Consider the following 20780-nt stretch of genomic DNA (forward strand, 5'->3'; position numbering starts at 1 on the left):
TTATAGAACGTCACCACAAAGGATTGATTTTACGACGGCAGAAACTTGATTTGCGAACACGTTCTAGTCTGGGTTCTAGTCTGGGTTCTAGTCTGGGTTCTAGTCTGGGTTCTAGTCTGGGTTCTCGTCTGGGTTCTAGTCTGGGTTCTCGTCTGGGTTCTAGTCTGGGTTCTCGTCTGGGTTCTAGTCTGGGTTCTCGTCTGGGTTCTAGTCTGGGCTCCTGTCTGGGTTCTAGTCTGGGTTCTAGTCTGGGTTCTAGTCTGGGCTCCTGTCTGGGTTCTCGTCTGGGTTCTAGTCTGGGTTCTAGTCTGAGTTCTAGTCTGGGTTCTAGTCTGGGTTCTCGCCTGGGTTCTAGTTTGGGTTCTAGTCTGAGTTCTAGCCTGAGTTCTAGTCTGGGTTCTAGTCTGGGTTCTAGTCTGGGTTCTAGCTTGGGTTCTAGTTTGGGTTCTAGTCTGGATTCTAGTCTGAGTTCTAGTCTGGGTTCTAGTCTGGGTTCGAGTCTGGGTTTGAGTCTGGGTTCTAGTCTGGGTTCTAGTCTGGGTTCTCGTCTGGGTTCTAGTCTGGGTTCTAGTCTGGGTTCTAGTCTGGGTTCTAGTCTAGTCTGGGTTCTAGTCTGGGTTTGGGACGTGACTTGGCATGGAGCGTGTGCTATTCTCCGGTGTGTTTGTGTGGATGATGTTTACACCAATGAGGTCCTTGAGATCTTCTGATCTTCTCCTGAGTATTCCGAGGCCAAGGCTCCATTCCTGGGGTTGATGGGGGGCTTTTGCCGGTGCAGCTCCCAGATCATGGAACGCGTCGCCTCTGACAATAAGACAATCGGAATCTTTAGAGCTATTTAAATCTCGCCCTGCAAACTCGCGTCTTTAAAATCGCCCTTTCCTCCATAGTTTTGATGGTTTACACCGTTGGTTCCGTCTTATTTCCCCGCTTTTCATACACGGTTGGTCCTTCGGGATCCTTGGATGAAAAGGCGCTTTACAAATGTAAAATATCATTGTGAAACCTTGTTAGATGCGGCCGATGAAGGGAAACGCATCGGCAAGTGATCTTTCCGCCGTTTCTGCCGTCTGTGGGAAAACGGGATTCGGGTTCGACGACAACGACGACGACGTTTCCAGCAACACGTCGTGACGCCATCAAAAAGCGGGGGGGGGGGGGCCGGCCGGCCGCCCCCCTGTATTCATTTATTTTTCATTCATTCATTTGGGATATCGGCGAATGCCACTTTGGCCACAAGCGTGATGTTGGTTGCAACGATTGCAAAAGAGAATGGCTGTGGGTGCCAGTCATTCTCTAACATCACTTGCCCCCCCAAAAAACAATCTGTTGAGGCTATATTGGGGATCTTTGTCTTTGGGGGAGGAAAGAGGGCGAGGAGCGGTGGGGGGGATGGGTGGGGAGGTTCAACCCACAAAGTCTCTCGAGTCAAGTTGATTCTGTGCGTCCAGGTTATCGAACTCGAGAGAGACCGGGATGAGTCTCATTTGCCGGGATGACCAAAAATGACGAAAGCAAACCAAGTAAAGTACAGCGCGGCAATCGAGCGATGAGGAGTTGACGCAGAAACAACTGTGTTGTGACGTGAGAAATCGAGAACGTTGCAGCAACCAACATAAATCCGCGTCCAATAATCAATTCCCCCGCAGCGTACGTCATCTGGGGCAGGTTAGTTTTAGACCGGTCGAAGGGCGGTTGCAATTAAGTTGGAGAAAAGTGAAACTAAAACTACAACTTAAACTCTTGAACTATTTTTTATTCTACCAGGTAAGGCCCACTGAGCTACGTAGCTATTTTTTTAGAAGTAACCTGGCCACAAATTTCTAGCAGCCAAACACTCTAAACACGTGATGTCGATTCTAAATGTGAGCACGGCGTGGGCGAGTCCTCCACACGGGAGGAGGAATTGGCCGGGGCTCAAGAGATGCTGCTGCTTCTGCCGTGGCGGCGAGATGTTAACTACCTCGCCTGGTATACGGGAGGTTGTGGGTTCGATTAAGACCCTGATGCCTGCTCTATATTTGGAGTTTGCGTGTCTCTCTCCCCGTGGTCACGTGGATTTTTTTCCGGGTCCTCTGGTCTTTCCTTCCACATTTATAAATATGGCTGAAATATAAATTTTCACATGATAAGCGACTTAATTGGCTTATCGTTTGTGGCCAGGTCGCTTCTGAAAAATAGATGTATAGTTCGGTAGGCCTTACCCAGTAAAATAAAAATAGTTTTTGGTTTTTTACTTCATTATATTTCATGTCACCATGTTAACCTCTCGGCGGCACTTCCTGCTACTTTTTGCATCGCCTGTAGGCGGAGGTTGTCGATGTCACACCGCATACCGAAAGGCACAGGATCAGAGGAGATTTTCACAATTGTGGCAATTGCCTGATGATACCAAGCGGATGGATGCCTTCCTGGAGCCTCGTTCGTATCTTGAACAACTGTTAACTTCAGTACAATGAGGATGCGTACCCAGCCGTCGTAATTTGCCATTTCATACTATAAACACTTCATTACTTTTAAATTTTTGATTTAAAGCTTTCGTGACTGCAGTGATTCATATTCTTGGTTCTTTCGGTAAAGTCACGTTGAAGGGAAACAATGAAATATATATAAAACAATAAAATTCTCACGACGTTTCGACTGCATTACTTACCGTGCATATTGTACACAATAAGCCACTTTGTTGAGATATTATTTGTGGTAGCTGGGTCACTTCTGAAGAAGAAGGTAACGGCTCAGTGGGCCTTGTATATTTGTTGAAAGTGATTTGTTTACTTTTCGATTTAAAGCTTTCGTGACTGCAAGGATTCATCTTCTTTGGTTCTTTCGGTAAAGTCACGTAGAATGAGAATGAAATAATAAATTGATAAAATAAAATAACACAATAATATTCTCACGACGTTTCGGAGTCACTCCAGCTGGAGTCACTTCAGCGCTGTCCTCCAGACAGTCTCGTCCCTTCACCTGATGAAGGCCGCTTGTGTTGTGGCCGAAACGTCGTGAGAATATTATTGTGTTATTTTATTTTATAAATTTATCATTTTATTCTCATTCTACATGACTTTACCGAAAGAACCAAAGAAGATGATTTGTTTACCTTGGCTATAATTTGCACACCTGTCATGTGTTGGTATTCTTTGTTCTAACGTTCTGATCCGCGCCGACTAGACGCCTGTGAATAAGAGCTTAATAGCTCATCGGATTCCTCCAGAATTAATAAATATTCTGATCAAAATAAAAAAAACAGACATCAAAGAAAGATTGTGATGCACAATGTTCAATAATCTAGAACGTATTGTCATTTTTATATCGTACTGTAAATTACTGAAAGTAATGGAAATACATTTATTTCTGGCAGTGTATTTATTATTTTACTTCATTTTTGGCTTTCTCTTTAAAGTATAAATCCAAAGGTCGTTTTAAAGAATCTTCCTTTATGGAATATTCGCATATCGAGGTAACTACTGTACCAGCGAATCGCCGCGGCTGATTGTTCGATGTCCAAACAAATTGTGATTCTGAATGTCGGCCGGCGGGTCGGCGTGTCCCCCCCGATGGCTGTGCTGCAGCAATCGACTTGTACCACGGCACCATCTACTGCTTCCAGTGCGGAGACTACGTGTACGATCGCGACGCCGAGCAGATCGCCAGGGAGGAGCAGCGCAAGGCCTGGAAACTGCAGGGTGCGTTCACGCAACGCGCACACGCACGCAACGCACACACGCACCACAAAGACAAAGATGTCCCGTATAGCCTTGACTCTTGGGGCAAGTGCTGCTTGTGAGTAGCACCTGAAGGCCGGCACGGCACACGAGGGGGTGGGTGGCTAACGTCACGCGCGGCTGCCTTTGTCTCCCCAGTGGCGATGTTTACACATTGCACCAGGTACTCATTTTAATAACTTCACGTGAAATAGCCATTCTAGGCAAGGCCCAGGACCGATTCGGATAATCGTCACTGTTGTTGGTGGCTGTGAGCAGGAATCGAACTTGGGTCGCCAGGTTTGTAGCGCAGCGCGCTAGCCGCTACTCTACTGCTCCCGACACACAAACAAACAAAGATCCCCCGTGTAGCCTTAACAGACTGTTGAGGCAAGTGCTGTTAGCGAGCACCTATGAAGGTCGGCAGGGCACACAAGGGGGTGGGTGGCTAGCACCATTCCCTTGTCTCCCTAGTGGCGATGTTTACGCACCGCACCAGGTACTCATTTGATGCTGAGTCGACCTAGGGGAGGCCCAGGACCGGTTCAGATAATCGTCACTGGTGTTTGCCGTGAGCGGAATTGAACCCGGGTCGGCAGGTTCGTTAGTGCAGCGCGCTAACCGCTACACTACCGCTCCCCACACACACACACACGTGCACCCACACACGTGCACACACACACGTGCACACACACGTGCACACACACGTGCACACACACACACGTGCACACGCGTGTAGGTGGCAGCAACACAGTTCATCATTATGGTTTGGGTGAGGCCACGTAAATGATCCGACCGGATTTGTGTTGTCGTTAGGAACCCTCCACCACCTGACACGGCCGAACAAACCGAAATTATCCCGCGGTGTGTATGAGCGTTTTGACTCCGCTCGCTCACCGTTAAACAAATGTAGCAGTGGGATATTGTGAACCGCATTCTTGGCTGCGAAAACCTTCATGTCAGGATGTGTTTTCTCATTACCGGCCCGCACGATGCATTTACTTTTGTGAATATTTTATTCACCATAAAATATTCACAAAAGTTTTTGGGTTAGATCGCGTTATTTATAAATGTGTCGTAACCCTCCACCACCCGACACGGCCAATCAGCAAAAAAGTGTCACGTTGACAAAAGACAAATAGTTCACTACTTTAGCCCACCGGTATGTTGAAGAGTGAATCCACAACATTTCCAGCTTGAGTACTCCGTGTTAAACTTCTATTTTTTATTATTCCACGTATTTACCCAGGAGGGCCTAGTTGTGATTATCAAGTCTCCTCGTTTAGTAGGGGTGCGATGTTGCTGCTGCTCCTCTGTGTGTGATTCCAATCGAGTCATAATAATTTGCGGTCATTTTTCAAGTATTGGAAGGTTTTTGGCCAACAGGGGTCTCACGTCCTAAACTGCATCCCAAGTGATTGGTCGTGTGGCACATTGAGAGTTGACCGTGTTTCTGTTTTTTTTGTTTTCTTCGGCATCAATGCAGCTCTTGTGTTTATACATATACAGAGATGTTAACTACCTCGCCTGGTATACAGGAGGTCGTGGGTTCGATCCCGACCCTGACGATGCCTACTGCTGCTGCTGCTGTAGATTTATAATTCACGTGTCACGTGGATTTTTCTTCCCCGGGTCTTCTGGTTTTTCCTTCCACATTTAGAATCGACGTCCGTTCGGAGTATTTGGCTACTGCTATAAATTTCCACGTGATAAGCCACTTCATTTAGCATTCACTTGTGATAGCCAGGTCGCTTATGAAAAAAGAGCCATATAGTTCAGTGGGGCCTTACCTGCTAAAATAAAAATAGCTTCGTTTTTAGATTTGGGCTCGGACGGCAGAGCGAGCGGCTCTCGTTCGGAAAAGGTCGAGAGTTCAAATCCACGGTCAGCGGAGTTGACTCCGCTGGTCGATGAAATGAGCAGCACTTCATGACGAATTCGACAGCGCTTCTCGTACGCATTGACCCTCGGCCATAGCAATGTGGTATTTCCACCACTGACTCAAGACGGTAAGCAGGAGACGGAGCACCAGTGCCTCAGCCGGCACGGAGATCACCGCCTGCCGCTCCCGCTTTTGTGTTGCGGTTTGGAGCGCTGCTCCACCAATGTGGCGCTCTGACATCGCCCTCACCCCCTCCCACTTCCCGTTGCGTGTTGTCCGCGTGGTCAGGACTGGGCGACCGCTACACCAGCTGGGAGCCAACGCGGCGGGAGCTCGAGCTGCTGCGGCAGAACCCCAAGAGACGCAAGATTGCGCCCAACTGCACCATCGGTGAGCGTTTTAGGCGCAGGCGCTGCCGACGGCCGCGGCGCCGGCCGGCGTGGGAAGGGCCGAGTCGCTAAATCCGGCTTGGAGGGGTCGAGGAGGAGGCCATCAGAGAAGCCTGATGTTTCTTTTCCTTAACAAAGCCTCATCGACGCCGGATAACGACCACGATGCCTCCCGAAGTAAGGGCGAATTCAGCCTTGGTTGGAGTCCTGCCGCTGTCGTATTGGCAAGTCCATTCCGTGCTGTGCTCGGTAGAATTTTAATTGAAAGCGGGTTGGGAATGATTCACAATCTTTGTTTAGACTGCAGGAGGAATCCGATGAGCTATAAAGCTCTTTGTCACCGATGTCCAGTACATTTGTTCCCGGTGGCCCAAGTTCACTTCCTGCTCACGGCAAACAACCGTGGCAAATATCTTGTCAACCGGTTCTGGCCCTCTGCTAGATCGGCTCAGCCTCAAAGGAGTACCCGGTGCGATGTGTAAAATATCGGCACTGGGCGTGGTGCTGGCCACCCACCCCCTCATGTGACGTGCCCGCCTTCATAGGTGCTACTTGCTAATAATAATAATAATTTCGTTTTATTCAGCGTCATTCATTCTAACGAGCTTCTTTGCCCGTCCTAGGACGGAAGCTGTAATATTTATGAAAAAATTGAGCGGAGTATAATTGTTCACTGTAGCACTGTATTAATGGCAGTGATTCTTGCACAAAACTACGTCATAAACACCTCACTTGATGTCACTGTAGCACTGTATATAAGTGACCATCAATTTGTTCAAATTCACTGCTCTGATACTTTATTCTCCTCTGCTTTCGGTCACTGGGGTTGAAATAAATTGGAAATCGATACAATATCTGGAAAATCACTGTGAAATGTCTATTTTACCCTAATTTAGAAGCAATAATTAGACTTAGCTTTTGTCCCAAGTGCTGAAGAAAAAAATGAAGACACCAAATCCACTTTGTTGCTGCGTATAATTATTTATTAGATTCACTTTCAATAAAGAAACGTCAAACTTAAAGCGAATTTTGCAAAAAAAATATTTCCACTCGACCTTCTCCTGCGTGTGTGAGTATAAAACTCCACCCACTCATGAATATTAATGACGTGGGGGGGGTGCGATATGTGGAGTGACGTCACGCGCGGGATACACAAACAGACATTCTTGGCCCATTATAGTCGTAATAGCATCCCACAACGCTGTATATTAATTATACATACAGCGCGCGTGCGGAGAGTGACTTTCACGAGCTGATGTCGGTGTTTCCTCCGTGGTGCTTGGTAGAGAAACAGTTGGCACGGTAGGGGGCACGGTAGGGGGCACGGTAGGGGGCACGGTAGGTGGCACGGTAGGGGGCACAGCCGGTGGTGCATCGACCGGTCATCTCAGTCAGCCAACCCATGGCACCTGCTGCGTCTGTCCCGTGACCTCCTGTCGGCAGCGAGAGTCTTCGACACTTCACGCGATAGCCTCAACGTGCACCTGGCCTGGCACAGACGCCGTGGTGACCTCGCCGTCGCTTACTGGCAGATGGCGTTTGTTGGTATCGGCAGCGCCTGCCCCAACAGTCCTTGAAGGCTGTACGGGGGATGGATGTTTCCGTGTCTGCAGGCCTGCGCGGCCTGGTGAACCTGGGCAACACGTGCTTCATGAACTGCATCGTGCAGGCCCTGACGCACACGCCGCTGCTGCGAGACTTCTTCTTGTCGGACCGCCACCGCTGTGAGATGGAGAGCCCCGAGTCCTGCCTGGTGTGCGAGATGAGCCGCCTCTTCCAGGAGGTCAGTGTCTCCCCCCACGCGTTCCCCCCCCCCCACGCGTCTCCCCCCACGCGTCTCCCCCCACGCGTCTCCCCCCACGCGTCTCCCCCCACGCGTCTCCCCCCACGCGTCTCCCCCCACGCGTCTCCCCCCACGCGTCTCCCCCCACGCGTCTCGTCTCCCCCACATGTCCCCCAGCGTGCCCCTTCCGTCCCGTATTGCGGTCTACCCCCGCCCCCCACAGTTCTACTCGGGGTTCCGCTCGCCGCACATCCCCTACCGCCTGCTGCACCTGGTGTGGACGCACGCACGCCACCTGGCCGGCTACGAGCAGCAGGACGCTCACGAGTTCCTCATCGCCGCGCTCGACGTGCTGCACCGACACTGCAAAGGTGGCCGCATATGTTGACGTGTTGACGTGTTTAGCCTCTCCCGTGCCAATCGGTCGCGGTGACCGTGCCGTGCCGTGACCGTGCCGTGCCGTGACCGGGCCGTGCCGTGACCGGGCCGTGCCGTGACCGGGCCGTGCCGTGACCGGGCCGTGCCGTGACCGTGCGGCGCGCTCGCCTCTCTGCAGGGGATGACAACGGAAAGAAAGCCAACAACCCCAACCACTGCAACTGCATCATCGATCAGATCTTCACGGGCGGCCTGCAGTCGGACGTCACCTGCCAAGTCTGCCAGTGAGTGCGACCAGAGGCTATGCACGCACACACGCGGACACACATCTGTGTGCGTAGGAGGTGTTCGCTGACAGCACTTGCCCCAAACGTCTACCGAGGCTACGCGGCGGGGGTGATCTTTGTCTTGTGTGTGTGAGTGTAACGGAACCCGATAACAACGAACGGGAAAACACAAAGAAGAGCGAACAGCACGGATAGAATGGGAGAGTGTGAAGGGGACAGGGCACAGAGGAAGAGCAAATTGAAGAAGATGGGGAAATGAGGAAATCAAAGTGTGTGTTTATTAACTCGGTGGACCGAGTTGGATTCCCGCTCACGGCCACCATCCCCGACAAACGTGCACTCGCGCACGTCCAACTTCTTTGGCACCGTACGTGAGCCGACCGTGCTGAGCGGAGGTTGTGCGGTGGGACGTCTGCGCGCGTCTCCCAGGGGCGTGTCCACCACCATCGACCCCTTCTGGGACATCTCGCTGGACCTGCCGGGCTCCTCGACGCCGTTCTGGCCGCTCAGCCCCGGCTCGGAGGGCAGTCTGCTGCTCGCCAACGGCGGGGAGGGCCACGCGGCCGCGGGCCCCACCTCGCTCACCGACTGCCTGCGCAGGTACCGGCCCGCCGGCCTGCCGACTGGTGCACGGTGTGCCGCCGCCCCCCCGATCACGACGGCGACAACGTTGGTGACCGCCGCCCTCCTCCTCCGCTCTCGTTTCGAAGTGTGCCACCCCCCCAGTGGCAGCAGCTGCCCCTGTGTGTGTCCGGGAAGCGCCACTGTGGCGAGGAGATGTTAACTACCTCGCCCGGAATACAGGAGGTCGTGGGTTCGATCCTGATGCCTGCTGCTATATATTAGGAGTTTGCGTGTCTCTCCCCGTGGTCGCGTTTAGAGTATTAGGCGACTGCTATACATTTCACGTGATAAGCCACTTCGTTGAGCTATCATTTGTGGCCAGGTCGTTTCTCAAAAAGAGTTACATTCCTCAGTGGATCTTGCCTTAGTAAAATAAAAAATAGTTTAGTTTTAGTTTGGCCTATACTGGTTATGTTGTGCGCGGTGTGGTGTGTGCTTAGATATGGGAAGAAACCAGAGAACCCAGAGGAAACTAATGCAGCACGGGGAGAGAGAGTGAGAGAGGACGTACAAACTCCACCCACGAGTCAGGGGATCTATTTGTTAGATCCCCTGACTCGTGGGTGGTAGGCTTTCGCGACCAATATTATGTCTATTCACCGCGTAATGCACCACGAGCTTCCGCCTGACGTCACCGCGTGGCTCACGAGCGCCGTCCACGGCTCCTAGATTTTGATGGCCGCTCGTGGGTGTTGACCGTCGCTCGTGTGTGTTGACCGTGGCTGGTGGATGTTGACCGTGGCTCGTGGGTGTTGACCGTGGCTCGTGGGTGTTGACCGTGGCTGGTGGGTTTTGACCGTGGCTCGTGGGTGTTGACCGTGGCTCGTGGGTTTTGACCGTGGCTCGTGGGTGTTGACTGTGGCTCGTGGGTTTTGACCGTGGCTCGTGGGTGTTGACTGTGGCTCGTGGGTTTTGACCGTGGCTCGTGGGTGTTGACTGTGGCTCGTGGGTTTTGACCGTGGCTCGTGGGTGTTGACCGTGGCTCGTGGGTGTTGACCGCGGCTCGTGGGTGTTGACCGTGGCTCATGGGTTTTAACCGTGGCTCGTGGGTGTTGACCGTGGCTGGTGAGTTTTGACCGTGGCTCGTGGGTTTTAACCGTGGCTCGTGGGTGTTGACCGCGGCTCGTGGGTTTTGACCGTGGCTCGTGGGTTTTAACCGTGGCTCGTGGGTGTTGAACGTGGCTCGTGGGTTTTGACCGTGGCTCGTGAGTTTTGACTGTGGCTGGTGGGTTTTGACCGTGGCTCGTGGGTTTTAACCGTGGCTCGTGGGTTTTGACCGTGGCTCGTGGGTTTTGACCGTGGCTCGTGGGGTTCGCGCGGCCGGAGAGCGCAGGTTCACACGGCCCGAGTACCTGGGCAGCAGCGCGAAGATCAAGTGCAGCGGCTGCCGGAGTTACCAGGAGTCTACCAAGCAGCTGACGATGAAGAAGCTGCCCATCGTGGCCTGCTTTCACCTCAAGGTTCCGCTGCCTCCGCTGCTGTGGCATGGCTCTCCTTGCAACCCCACCCACCCCCGACAGCGCCAGCAGTAGGGGCAGCAGTAGGGGCAGCAGCAGGGGCAGCAGCAGGGGCAGCAGCACGTGCAGCAGCAGCGGCGGCACGGCACCCACTCGCTGGGCAGCGGTTGTTTAGCGATCGCAGCTTCAAAGTGATCGCCGTGCACTTGCATCAGAACGCACGAGCATGAGACACGTGTCTTTGCCGTGTCTGTCCCACCACGGAGCAAACAAGCACGTAAATAAATATATAAATGGCACATCCCGTCAGCCACACGGCCTTCTGCGAGTACATAATTTTAATGCAAGCAAGCCTGACTGCTGATGAGATACTGAATGTTGAAACCGGTCCAGAGTTGGCTCGTTGTTGAACCGGCGTGTTCAACTAATGTGATCCTGAGTCACTGTGTGTGTGTGTCTGTGTTTGTGTGCAGCGATTTGAGCACTCGGCAAAGCTGCGCAAAAAAATCACCACCTACGTCTCCTTTCCCCTGGAGCTCGATATGACGCCGTTCATGGCATCAAGGTGTCTACACGCACGCACGCACTGCGTTGAACACACCCAAACCCACCGCACGCGTGTAAACATCGCCACTAGGGAGACAGGCGGCTGGGCGTGGTGCTGGCCGCCCACCCCCGCGTGTACCTTACCGGCCTTCATAGGTGCTACTTGCTCACAGCACTTGCCTCCTCCAGTTAAAGGCTACATGGGGGATGTTTGTGCGGTGAGCCGTTGGCACAGTGGTTCACGCACTGTGCTGCTCACTTGGCGACCAGAGTCGATACCCGCACAGGGTCCCCTGGGTCTACTAGGGGTCCCCTGGGTCTACGAGGGGTCCGCTGGGTCTACGAGGGATCCCCTGGGTCTACGAGGGGTCCCCTGGGTCTACGAGGGATCCCCTGGGTCTACGAGGGGTCCCCTAGGGTCTACTAGGGGTCCCCTGGGTCTACGAGGGATCCCCTGGGTCTACGAGGGATCCCCTGGGTCTACGAGGGATCCCCTGGGTCTACGAGGGATCCCCTGGGTCTACGAGGGGTCCCCTAGGGTCTACCAGGGGTCCCCTAGGTCTACGAGGGGTCCCCTGGGTCTACGAGGGGTCCCCTGGGTCTACGAGGGGTCCCCTAGGGTCTACCAGGGGTCCCCTAGGTCTACGAGGGGTCCCCTGGGTCTACGAGGGGTCCCCTGGGTCTACGAGGGATCCCCTGGGTCTACGAGGGATCCCCTAGGTCGACAAGATGCTAACTCCCTCGCCTGGCATGCAGGAGGTCATGGCTTTTATCACGACCCTGATGCCTGCTGTATATTTGGAGTTTGCATGTCTCTCTCTGCATGGTCAAGTGGATTTTTCTCCGGGTTTAAAATCAACAGGCGATTAGAGTATTTTGCTGAAATTGATGTCCACACGATAAGCCACTTTGTTGAGCTATCATTTGTTGGCAGGTCGCTTCTGAAAAATAAATATATTGCTCAGTGGGCCTGACCTGGTAAAATAAAAAATTGTTTAGTTTCAGTTTTTTTAATGAGTAGGTTCCCATTTCGAACTCTCCGTCCGGTGTGTAAACGCGAACCGCTGGGCATAGGCCTGACCGTACCATTCGCGGTCGGCGCTCGCTAGCGGCAGGGCACTGCTGCCCCAGCGTGCCTGTGCGGGCTACACGGTGGTGGGTTGGGAGGGATCTTTGTGCCGTGCGACCTCGTGACCCCGCTCCCTGTGCGCGCGTGCGTGGGCACAGCAAGGAGAGCCGCGTGAACGGGCAGCACCAAGTGGGAGGAGACGCCCTGAGCAGCGAGAACAAGTAGGTGGCGGCGTCCTCCCGCCCGTCGCTCGCGCTCGCCACGACCTCCGCTCTGCGCGGCCGTAACTTAAGCACGCCGGTGGTGTGACGCTGGTTGTCCCCGCAGCGAGAAGGGCCTGGACTCGATTCCCCGACTTGAGAGGGAGAGGCCTGCCTTTGAGTGTGCATGGGTTTGTTCTCTCTCCCCCTGTGTTCTGCATGAGTTTCATCCCGGGCTCTCTGATTTGTCCAAACCATAAAAATTACCCATTTGGAATCACACACAGCAGCAGCAACATCGCCTCCTCTCCCCCCTGTGAATCTTGGCAGGACCCTCCTGAGAGGGTCTTGAGACTCGGTGAGGCTTGTCCAGGTTGAACAAATGGAATCATAATAATAAGACGATTTCAAGGGCTACAACTTAAACTATTTTTAATGTTACCAGGTAAGTCACGACTGAGCTATGTAGCTCTTTTTCAGAAGCGATCTAGCCACAAATTATAACGAAGTGGCTTATCATCACGTGGAAATATACAGCAGCCAAAGAGTCTAAACGCGTTACGTTGATTCTAAATGCGGAGGGAAAACCCGGAGGACCCGGAGAAAAATCTACGCGACCACGGGGAGAGAGCACGCCAACTCCAATTATATACAGGTATTGTGAGGGTCGGGATTCAACCCAGGACCTCCTGCATACCAGGCGAGGGAGATAACATCTCCTAGCCATTGCGGCGGTTTAAGTACTTTCGATTTACGCTCTGATTTTCAAGAACGCATCCTGGGCGTACACCGGGGTATGCCTGTACCTGCAAGTCACTCAGTTGAGGTTACTCGTATTAACTTGAGACTCGATTAAGCTTTCCTGGTTAGATTATAATTAAATTAAATAAACTGTGGCAATACTAGTGATGCAGAGAACAAAACCCATTCCGTGGATGTTTTTTGTAAACTGAGAGTAACGTATATCAATTTTGTTCACTTAATTTGTCAACTTAAACGTGTCCCACTGTAAAAGTTGGATTCCATGCACGCGTGCGTGTGCGTCTGTCTGAGTGCGGGTGTCTGCGGATGGAGCGGTAGTGTCACGGTTTGCGTGCTGTGCTACGAACCCGGCGACACGAGTTCGATTCCCGCTCACAGCCAATACCAGTGACGATTATCTGAACCGGTCCTGGGCCTCCCCTAGGTGTACTCAGCCTCAAATAAGTACTTGGTGCGGTGTGTAAACATCGCCACTAGGGAGAGAGGCGGCCGGGTATGGTGCTGTCCACCCACCCCTCGTGTGTCGTGCTGGTTTTCATAGGGGCTACTCGCTAACAGAACTTGCCCTAACAGTATGTTAAGGCTATATACGGAATCATTATCTTTGGTTCTGCCTGCGTGTGTGTCTGTGCATGCGTGTGTGTCTGTGCATGCGTGTGTGTGTATGCATGCGTGCGTGTGTGCGCCTGTGTGTCTGCGCGTGTGTGTGTGTGTGTGCGCGTGTCCGTGTGTGTGTGCCCAGGTACTCGCTGTTTGCGGTGGTGAACCACCAGGGCACGCTGGAGAGCGGCCACTACACCAGCTTCATCCGGCAGCACAAAGACCAGTGGTTCAAGTGCGATGACGCAATCATCACGCACGCCGGCGCGCGGGACGTCCTCGACAGTGAAGGGTGCGTGGACGCCACGCTCCTCTCCTGCCTCCTACTTCCTTACACCTACCTTCTCCCTCCTAACACGGAACGTGCACCGTTATAACACGGAACGTGCACCGTTATGTTGCAGTTTCTGAGCGGTAGACGCTGAACTACTTTTTGGAGCTGCGCGGCTGAGCGGGTAGTGATACAGTACGCGGATCGATACAGTAACGTGGCAGCGTGCACTCAGTTATTTGTCCCGCCATCTGTGTGGTGTGCTTAGTAGTAGTAGTACAAAGTAGCTCACCAAAATTACCGTTGCATTATTTATGAGTAAATAGTTTTCGCTTACCGTGTTTTTCGCTTAACGCAACACTTTTCAGGAACACATTCCGCGTTAAGCTATTCAAACTATGTTTTATTTGACCAGGTAAGGCCTCACTGATCTCTGTAGCTCTTTATCAGAAGCGACCTGGCTATCACAAATGATAGCTCAACAAAGTGGCTTATCACGTGGAAATTTATAGCAGCCAAATACTCTAAACGCGTGACGTTGATTTTAAATGTGGAGGGAAAAACTGGAGGATTCGGAGAAAAAACCATGGGGAGAATGAACATGCAAACTTAAAATATACAACAGACATCGTCAGTGTCGAGATTGAACCCACGACCTCCTGCATACCAGGCGAGGGAATTAACATTTCGCCACCACAGCGCCCTTAAACGAGAACTTTCTGCAACAATAAAGTAACTCGTAAAGGAGACTGTTGGGGTTTGAGACAATTCTAACCACATTTCTGCCACCTCCCTCACCATTGTGCCACAGGTATCTACTGTTCTACCACAAGCAGTTCCTGGAATACGAGTGAATGGTCTTGGAACGTAAAAAATAGCCCCTCCGCGGCTCGACCTGACTGCGTGATACGAGGAAACGGAATACAAAGTGGAGTGGAAAAAACAAAACAAACTAATAACTGCATCTACCTGAAGTAACCGCGAACTATGAGAGAGTACTGGAGATACTTGAGAAAAACCCTGACCCTGGACGGCTGGACGGGGGGACGGGAGCTGACGGCTGCTACCATTGTATTACATTGAAATGGTTGGGCTGCATTCCCTCAAACGAACGAATGTTTGTGATGCACTGATGCTCTCTCGCCCGCCGCCGCCGCCGCCACTGCTGCGGCTGTGGCTCCAGGCCAGCGAGCAGAGCTTGCCTCTAGGCGGCCACTCAGACCTTTGCTTGGGCTCCTCCGTATTAAAAGAGAGAGAAAAACTTTAAAAAATATAACAAAAAAAAACTTGTGACTCACTACACATCCAGTAATTGATTATTGTGCCAGTTTACAAAGCTACCAAAATGAGGTGCAAATGAATCCTTTGTGCAAGATATGCTCTAGTTTTTCTGGGTTCCTTGCGTTGTTGGAAATATTTGCATAAAGGTTTATTTTGTTACGTCATGGAGAGTGGCTGCGCCGACAAAGTGACGGTGTTTGTGACGGTGTTTGCTGTGTTTAATTTGTGAGTGAAGGTGTTTGGCGACCAGACGCCGAGAGACACCGGCCCTGTCTGCCACAAGCGATCCTGGTGGTGGTGGTTTTACATAGCCCTACTAGGCCCTACTAGGCCCTACTAGGCCCTACATGGCCCTACTAGGCCCTACTAGGCCCTACATGGCCCTACTAGGCCATACTTGGGCCTACTAGGCCCTACATGGCCCTACTAGGTCCTACTAGGACCTACATGCATGGCCCAACTAGGCCCTACATGGCCCTACTAGTCCCTACTAGGTCCTACTAGGCCCTATATGGCCCTACTAGGTCCTACTAGGACCTACATGGCCCTACTAGGCCCTACATGGCCCTACTAGGCCCTACTAGGTCCTACTTGGCCCTACATGGCCCTACTAGGCCCTACATGGGCCTACTAGGCCCTACATGCTCCTACTAGGCTCTACTAGGCCCTACATGGCCCTACTAGGCCATACTTGGGCCTACTAGGTCCTACTAGGCCCTACTTGGCCCTACTAGGCCCTACTTGGGTCTACTAGGTCCTGTTAGGCCCTACTAGGGCCTACTTGGGCCTACTAGGCCCTACTTGGACCTACTTGGGCCTACTAGGCCCTACTTGGGCCTACTAGATCGTGCTAGGCCCGGGCGCCACCTCGGGTGGCAAGGCCGGTGTTGAAATCGCCATCACGGCAGAGATTTAACCACCACCACGCCGGGAGCGTGCCCACGGATCTGTTTCTGTTGCTAGTCCATCACGAGACGGAAGTTTAGAAAAAAACAAATCATGTTGTTGGTGCTGAAAGCACGCGTCTTACCACTAATTCGTAACAATGCAATCGTGTAAATTTAGTTCTGTGAAATCGATGCACAATTTTTATTTGCCATAGACGAGTAAGATAACTGATTTGGCAGCTTTAAAGATGTTTAAAAAAAACACTTGATTTTGGGTGTTGCCTGGTGAATGTGTGTGGTGGGGTTTTTTTTTCTTTCTCTGTGGACTAAATATTTTTGAGGTGACAAATTGCGTTGCATGTCCTCAACTGGTTTTACAAGTACGGCCGTGATACCGTTCAGACGGCTTCTCAGTGGCAATGAAACGTGATGTAATGCAACCTTTGTGTTCATATAGCGACTAAAATACACCGCGGTCAACACGATAATGTCACGTTGTAGCAGTCACACTCTGAGCAAGGCATATTTTGAACTCATTTTGCAGTATTGGGATCTCCATGCATAGCTTATGTACATTTTTTTTTTTTACCTGTAGGTGAATGTTACAGGCATGTGATGAGTCCTCAATTTAACTAAATCCTTATGCTCACGACGTACGTATCTTGCATGTAAGCATAAGTTATATTTGTTTATTTGTACAAATGTAGAAGGTGTTTATTTACATTGATGCAAGCGGTGTGGCGGAACACGGGTAAAAGTAACACCGTAGAGATTGGATGGTAAATGATGGTGGTGGTCATTAGATGAGGCTATAGACACGAGGCTGTAGACACGAGGCAGTACAAATTACTTCTACAAACGAGACAGTACAATTGAGATGGACTGTACAGATGAGACGGTACAAACAAAACCGCTCGAGAGAAATCGATTCGCGATCATGATTCGCTAAGTCGCAGGACAAGCCAGCTGCTGCGACTGAGACGATGCAAACAAAGCAGTTGCTTCAGGTGAGACAACAATCAGGACGGCGCAGACAAGACGGGACTCGTGAGATGGGGACAGACAGTACTAACAATACGGACTGCAAGTGAGACAGTAAAAGCAAAATGGACAAGATTTGTTTTTCAGGATGAGAGGTGCGGGGGAAGGACAACAAACTAAACACAGAAAGCAGTTATAAAGAAATTAGTTTTCAATTTTGATTTTAAAGTGCTTCGCTCCTAGTGGCTTTCAAACATCAGATAGAAGAGCGTTCCAGACGGCCGCAGAAGCACCGCGTCTGCATTCGTGACAATTGGTGGCACTGTAGGTGCCCATCCACCGTTGTCTCCAGAGGGGCCACCCTCGCCACACGAGGTTGGCACCGATTATCGCAAGCCCACCCAAGACAGTAGTGTCTTATAATTTCACATTTAAAATCCCCGATTGTCATTGACAAAATATTGCCTATTGAGTGAAAGCATCATCGCCGGCCACAATCCCCCAAATATTTTTTTAAACACAATTACTGCTTAAATTTTTTTTCACGCAATGACTAAAAATAACCCAAGTTGTATTTTCTTTTTACGAAAGGACGCTGGGTGTGTTTTTGATAGGTGTGTGTGAGCCAGACGTTGGATGTGTGAGCCAGCGTACTGGCCCAGATTCCTTATGTGACTCATCCCTCCAGCTCCTGAATGATCGCTCCACCAGTGAATTCCACCACTGTGAAGGACAACGCTTAGAAGTTTCTTGACTTAGTTGATCACGGCCGATAAACCCTTCGACTTAGGGGGGGTGGAGAGGGGGCGCGCGCAAATAAAACTGTGGTTGGCTGTAATCCCGCGTCTTGTGTTGGTGGCATTCGATCCATTTTTGGGACCTCCCCCACATTTAGTTTTAGCCGGTATCAAGATGAAGTTGGCTTTCTTGTGCTCCTCTGCACCGTAGCGTTGCAGTCGAGGGTTTTTTTACGTTTAAAAGGCCAAAAACAATTATTGACACCTGCCAATATTGCACTGTATGGAACGCCGTGTTGGTGCAGTGTGTAAGCAGGGACGGGATAGCGTGGCTCCGGTGCCACCGTACGGGGCAGCGCGGTCTGCACGTGGCGGTCGTGGGTGGATGCCACGCGGGGATTTCTGCCCCCCGTGTCCCCCCAAAAGACACATTTTGTCACCTCAGAAATGTGATTTTCTTTCTGTCTTCTGTTGATAGTGAAAACTCGGCAAAGCGGCACCACGTTGTGCAACGGTGAAAGGGAAATGGGCCACAAACATATCCTTTGCACATTTTTTTGCTGTATTTCTAAGAAATGTTATTTTTGTATTAGTTATTTTTTTTAGTTTTTTGTTCTAACGTGCCAAGGTATTGCCATCTCGTGTGCACAGCTGCTCTCGATGGGTTACATTTCTTAATTGATGGTTGTTATTTTTTATCTCTACGTTTGTTGTAGGTGGCGTGCGTTGTGTTTTTGGTGTTCCGTGAGAAACTCTCTCCGCTCCGTCGGGGCTGCGTTTTGCGGTAATTGCGTTGCATATCAGGCACAATGGCCGTGTCACCGGCCTTGTCATTGGCCGTGTCACCGGCCTTGTCACTGGCCGTGTCACCGGCCATGTCACTGGCCGTGTCAGGCGCACTGACCGTGTCACCGGCCGTGTCACCGGGTGTGTCACCGGGTGTGTCACTGGGTGTGTCACTGGCCGTGTCACCGGCCTTGTCATTGGCCGTGTCAGGCGCACTGGCCGTGTCACTGGCCATGTCACTGGGTGTGTCACTGGGTGTGTCACCGGCCATGTCACTGGCCGTGTCACTGGCCTTGTTACTGGCCATGTCACTGGGTGTGTAACTGGGTGTGTCACCGACCATGTCACTGGCCGTGTCACCGGCCGTGTCACTGGCCGTGTCACTGGGTGTGTCACTGGGTGTGTCACCGGCCATGTCACTGGCCGTGTCACCGGCCGTGTCACTGGCCGTGTCACTGGCCGTGTCACTGGGTGTGTCACTGGCCATGTCACTGGGTGTGTCACTGGGTGTGTCACTGTCCGTGTCACTGTCCGTGTCACTGGGTGTGTCACTGGGTGTGTCACTGGGTGTGTCACTGGCCGTGTCACTGGGTGTGTCACTGGCCGTGTCACTGACCGTGTCACTGGGTGTGTCACTGGCCGTGTTACTGGGTGTGTCACTGGCCGTGTCAGTGGCCGTGTCACTGGTTGTGTCACTGGGTGTGTCACTGGCCATGTCACTGGGTGTGTCACTGGGTGTGTCACCGGCCATGTCACTGGCCGTGTCACCGGCCGTGTCACTGGCCGTGTCACTGGCCGTGTCACTGTCCGTGTCACTGGCCGTGTCACTGGGTGTGTCACTGGGTGTGTCACTGGCCTTGTCACTGGGTGTGTCACTGGGTGTGTCACTGTCCGTGTCACTGGCCGTGTCACTGGGTGTGTCACTGGGTGTGTCACTGGCCGTGTCACTGGGTGTGTCACTGGCCGTGTCACTGACCGTGTCACTGACCGTGTCACTGGGTGTGTCACTGGCCGTGTCACTGGGTGTGTCACTGGCCGTGTCACTGGGTGTGTCTGGCAGTGTCACTGGGTGTGTCACTGGCCGTGTCACTGGCCGTGTCACTGGGTGTGTCACTGGCCGTGTCACTGGGTGTGTCAGGCGCACTGGCCATGTCACTGGGTGTGTCACTGGCCGTGTCGAAGTCCATCTTGCACTGAGGAGTGCGCGCAGCCGCTTGGTCTGTGCCCATCTAACAGTCTGTGATTTAAACAACAAAAATACACGGAACTAAATAAATTCCATCTGACCAAATTCCTCTTTCTTCCGTCGCCATGTGTGTTGTTGTTGTTGCAAAAGCTGCAGACGTCGAGGAGTAGTAAGGGTGGCACAGCGGTAACACTCGAGCGGCACAGCAAGAAAGATTTCCTGGGTTCCATTCGCGACCTGGGCGCCGTTCTGTGCGGAGTCTGTTCGTTCCCTCCCTCGTGCTCTGCCTGGGCGTTTTCAGATTTCTTCCCAGAGCTAAACTATAAAACAAACCCGTGTCATTTGGTATTGGATAAAATAATATTTTGTAAAAAAAAGTGCCTAAAAATTACTCAGTTGGGATTACAACAAACGCCATTCGCTACTAAGTGGCGGTGACGTCACCACGGCGCTTGTGCCAGGCTAGGTGCACGTTGAGGCCACGTGAAGTGTCGAACGTCCGCTGACAGAAGGTCACGTGGCAGACCCAGGAGGTGCCACTGACTGAGATGAGTGGCCGATGCACCACCACCCGTGCCCCCTACTGCGTTAACTGAGATGACTGGCCGATGCACCACCACCCGTGCCCCCTACTGCGTTAACTGACATGACCGGCCGATGCAACACCACCCGTGCCCCCTACTGCGCCAACTCCCCACGACCACTGCCTCCACCTGCACGGGCCTGGGCCGTGCCCCCCTCTCAGCAGTGACGTGGAGGGGTCACTGCTGAGCAACGCAGCAGCGTCACTGCTCGGAATCGTGGGTGAGGGGGGGGTGTGACGCGGCGGGGTGGCCCAGGGTTTAAGGGGCGAGCCGCGACCCCCACCGCCTTCAGGCGTTGCTGCATTCGGTGTCTCTGCCTGGATCCTCACTTGCGCTCTCCCCGCCGCTGGGTAAGAGACAGAGAGAGACAAAGAAGGACACCGAGAGAC

The 20780-nt window shown here is 52.2% G+C and overlaps 1 protein-coding gene across 1 annotated transcript in view; it reads left to right on the top strand.

Annotated features, from left to right (window-relative positions):
• LOC116946107 (ubiquitin carboxyl-terminal hydrolase 22-like) overlaps positions 1-19912 on the top strand; it is a 37750-nt gene extending 17838 nt beyond the window's left edge. Inside the window, exons 3-13 of the mRNA XM_032960968.2 lie at positions 3570-3683; positions 5872-5973; positions 7586-7755; positions 7979-8126; positions 8312-8417; positions 8850-9020; positions 10378-10504; positions 10975-11066; positions 12275-12337; positions 13821-13970; positions 14761-19912. Of these exons, the coding sequence (XP_032816859.1) occupies positions 3570-3683; positions 5872-5973; positions 7586-7755; positions 7979-8126; positions 8312-8417; positions 8850-9020; positions 10378-10504; positions 10975-11066; positions 12275-12337; positions 13821-13970; positions 14761-14803 (1286 nt within the window). The 3' untranslated portion in view covers positions 14804-19912. The remainder of the gene's footprint in view (positions 1-3569; positions 3684-5871; positions 5974-7585; positions 7756-7978; positions 8127-8311; positions 8418-8849; positions 9021-10377; positions 10505-10974; positions 11067-12274; positions 12338-13820; positions 13971-14760) is intronic.
• The last annotated feature ends 868 nt before the right edge of the window (positions 19913-20780 follow it).

The sequence above is a fragment of the Petromyzon marinus genome, chromosome 26 (genome assembly GCF_048934315.1).
Source record: "Petromyzon marinus isolate PM22_M1 ecotype Great Lakes invasive population chromosome 26, UKy_Petmar_22M1.pri1.0, whole genome shotgun sequence".
Lineage (NCBI taxonomy): Eukaryota > Metazoa > Chordata > Hyperoartia > Petromyzontiformes > Petromyzontidae > Petromyzon > Petromyzon marinus.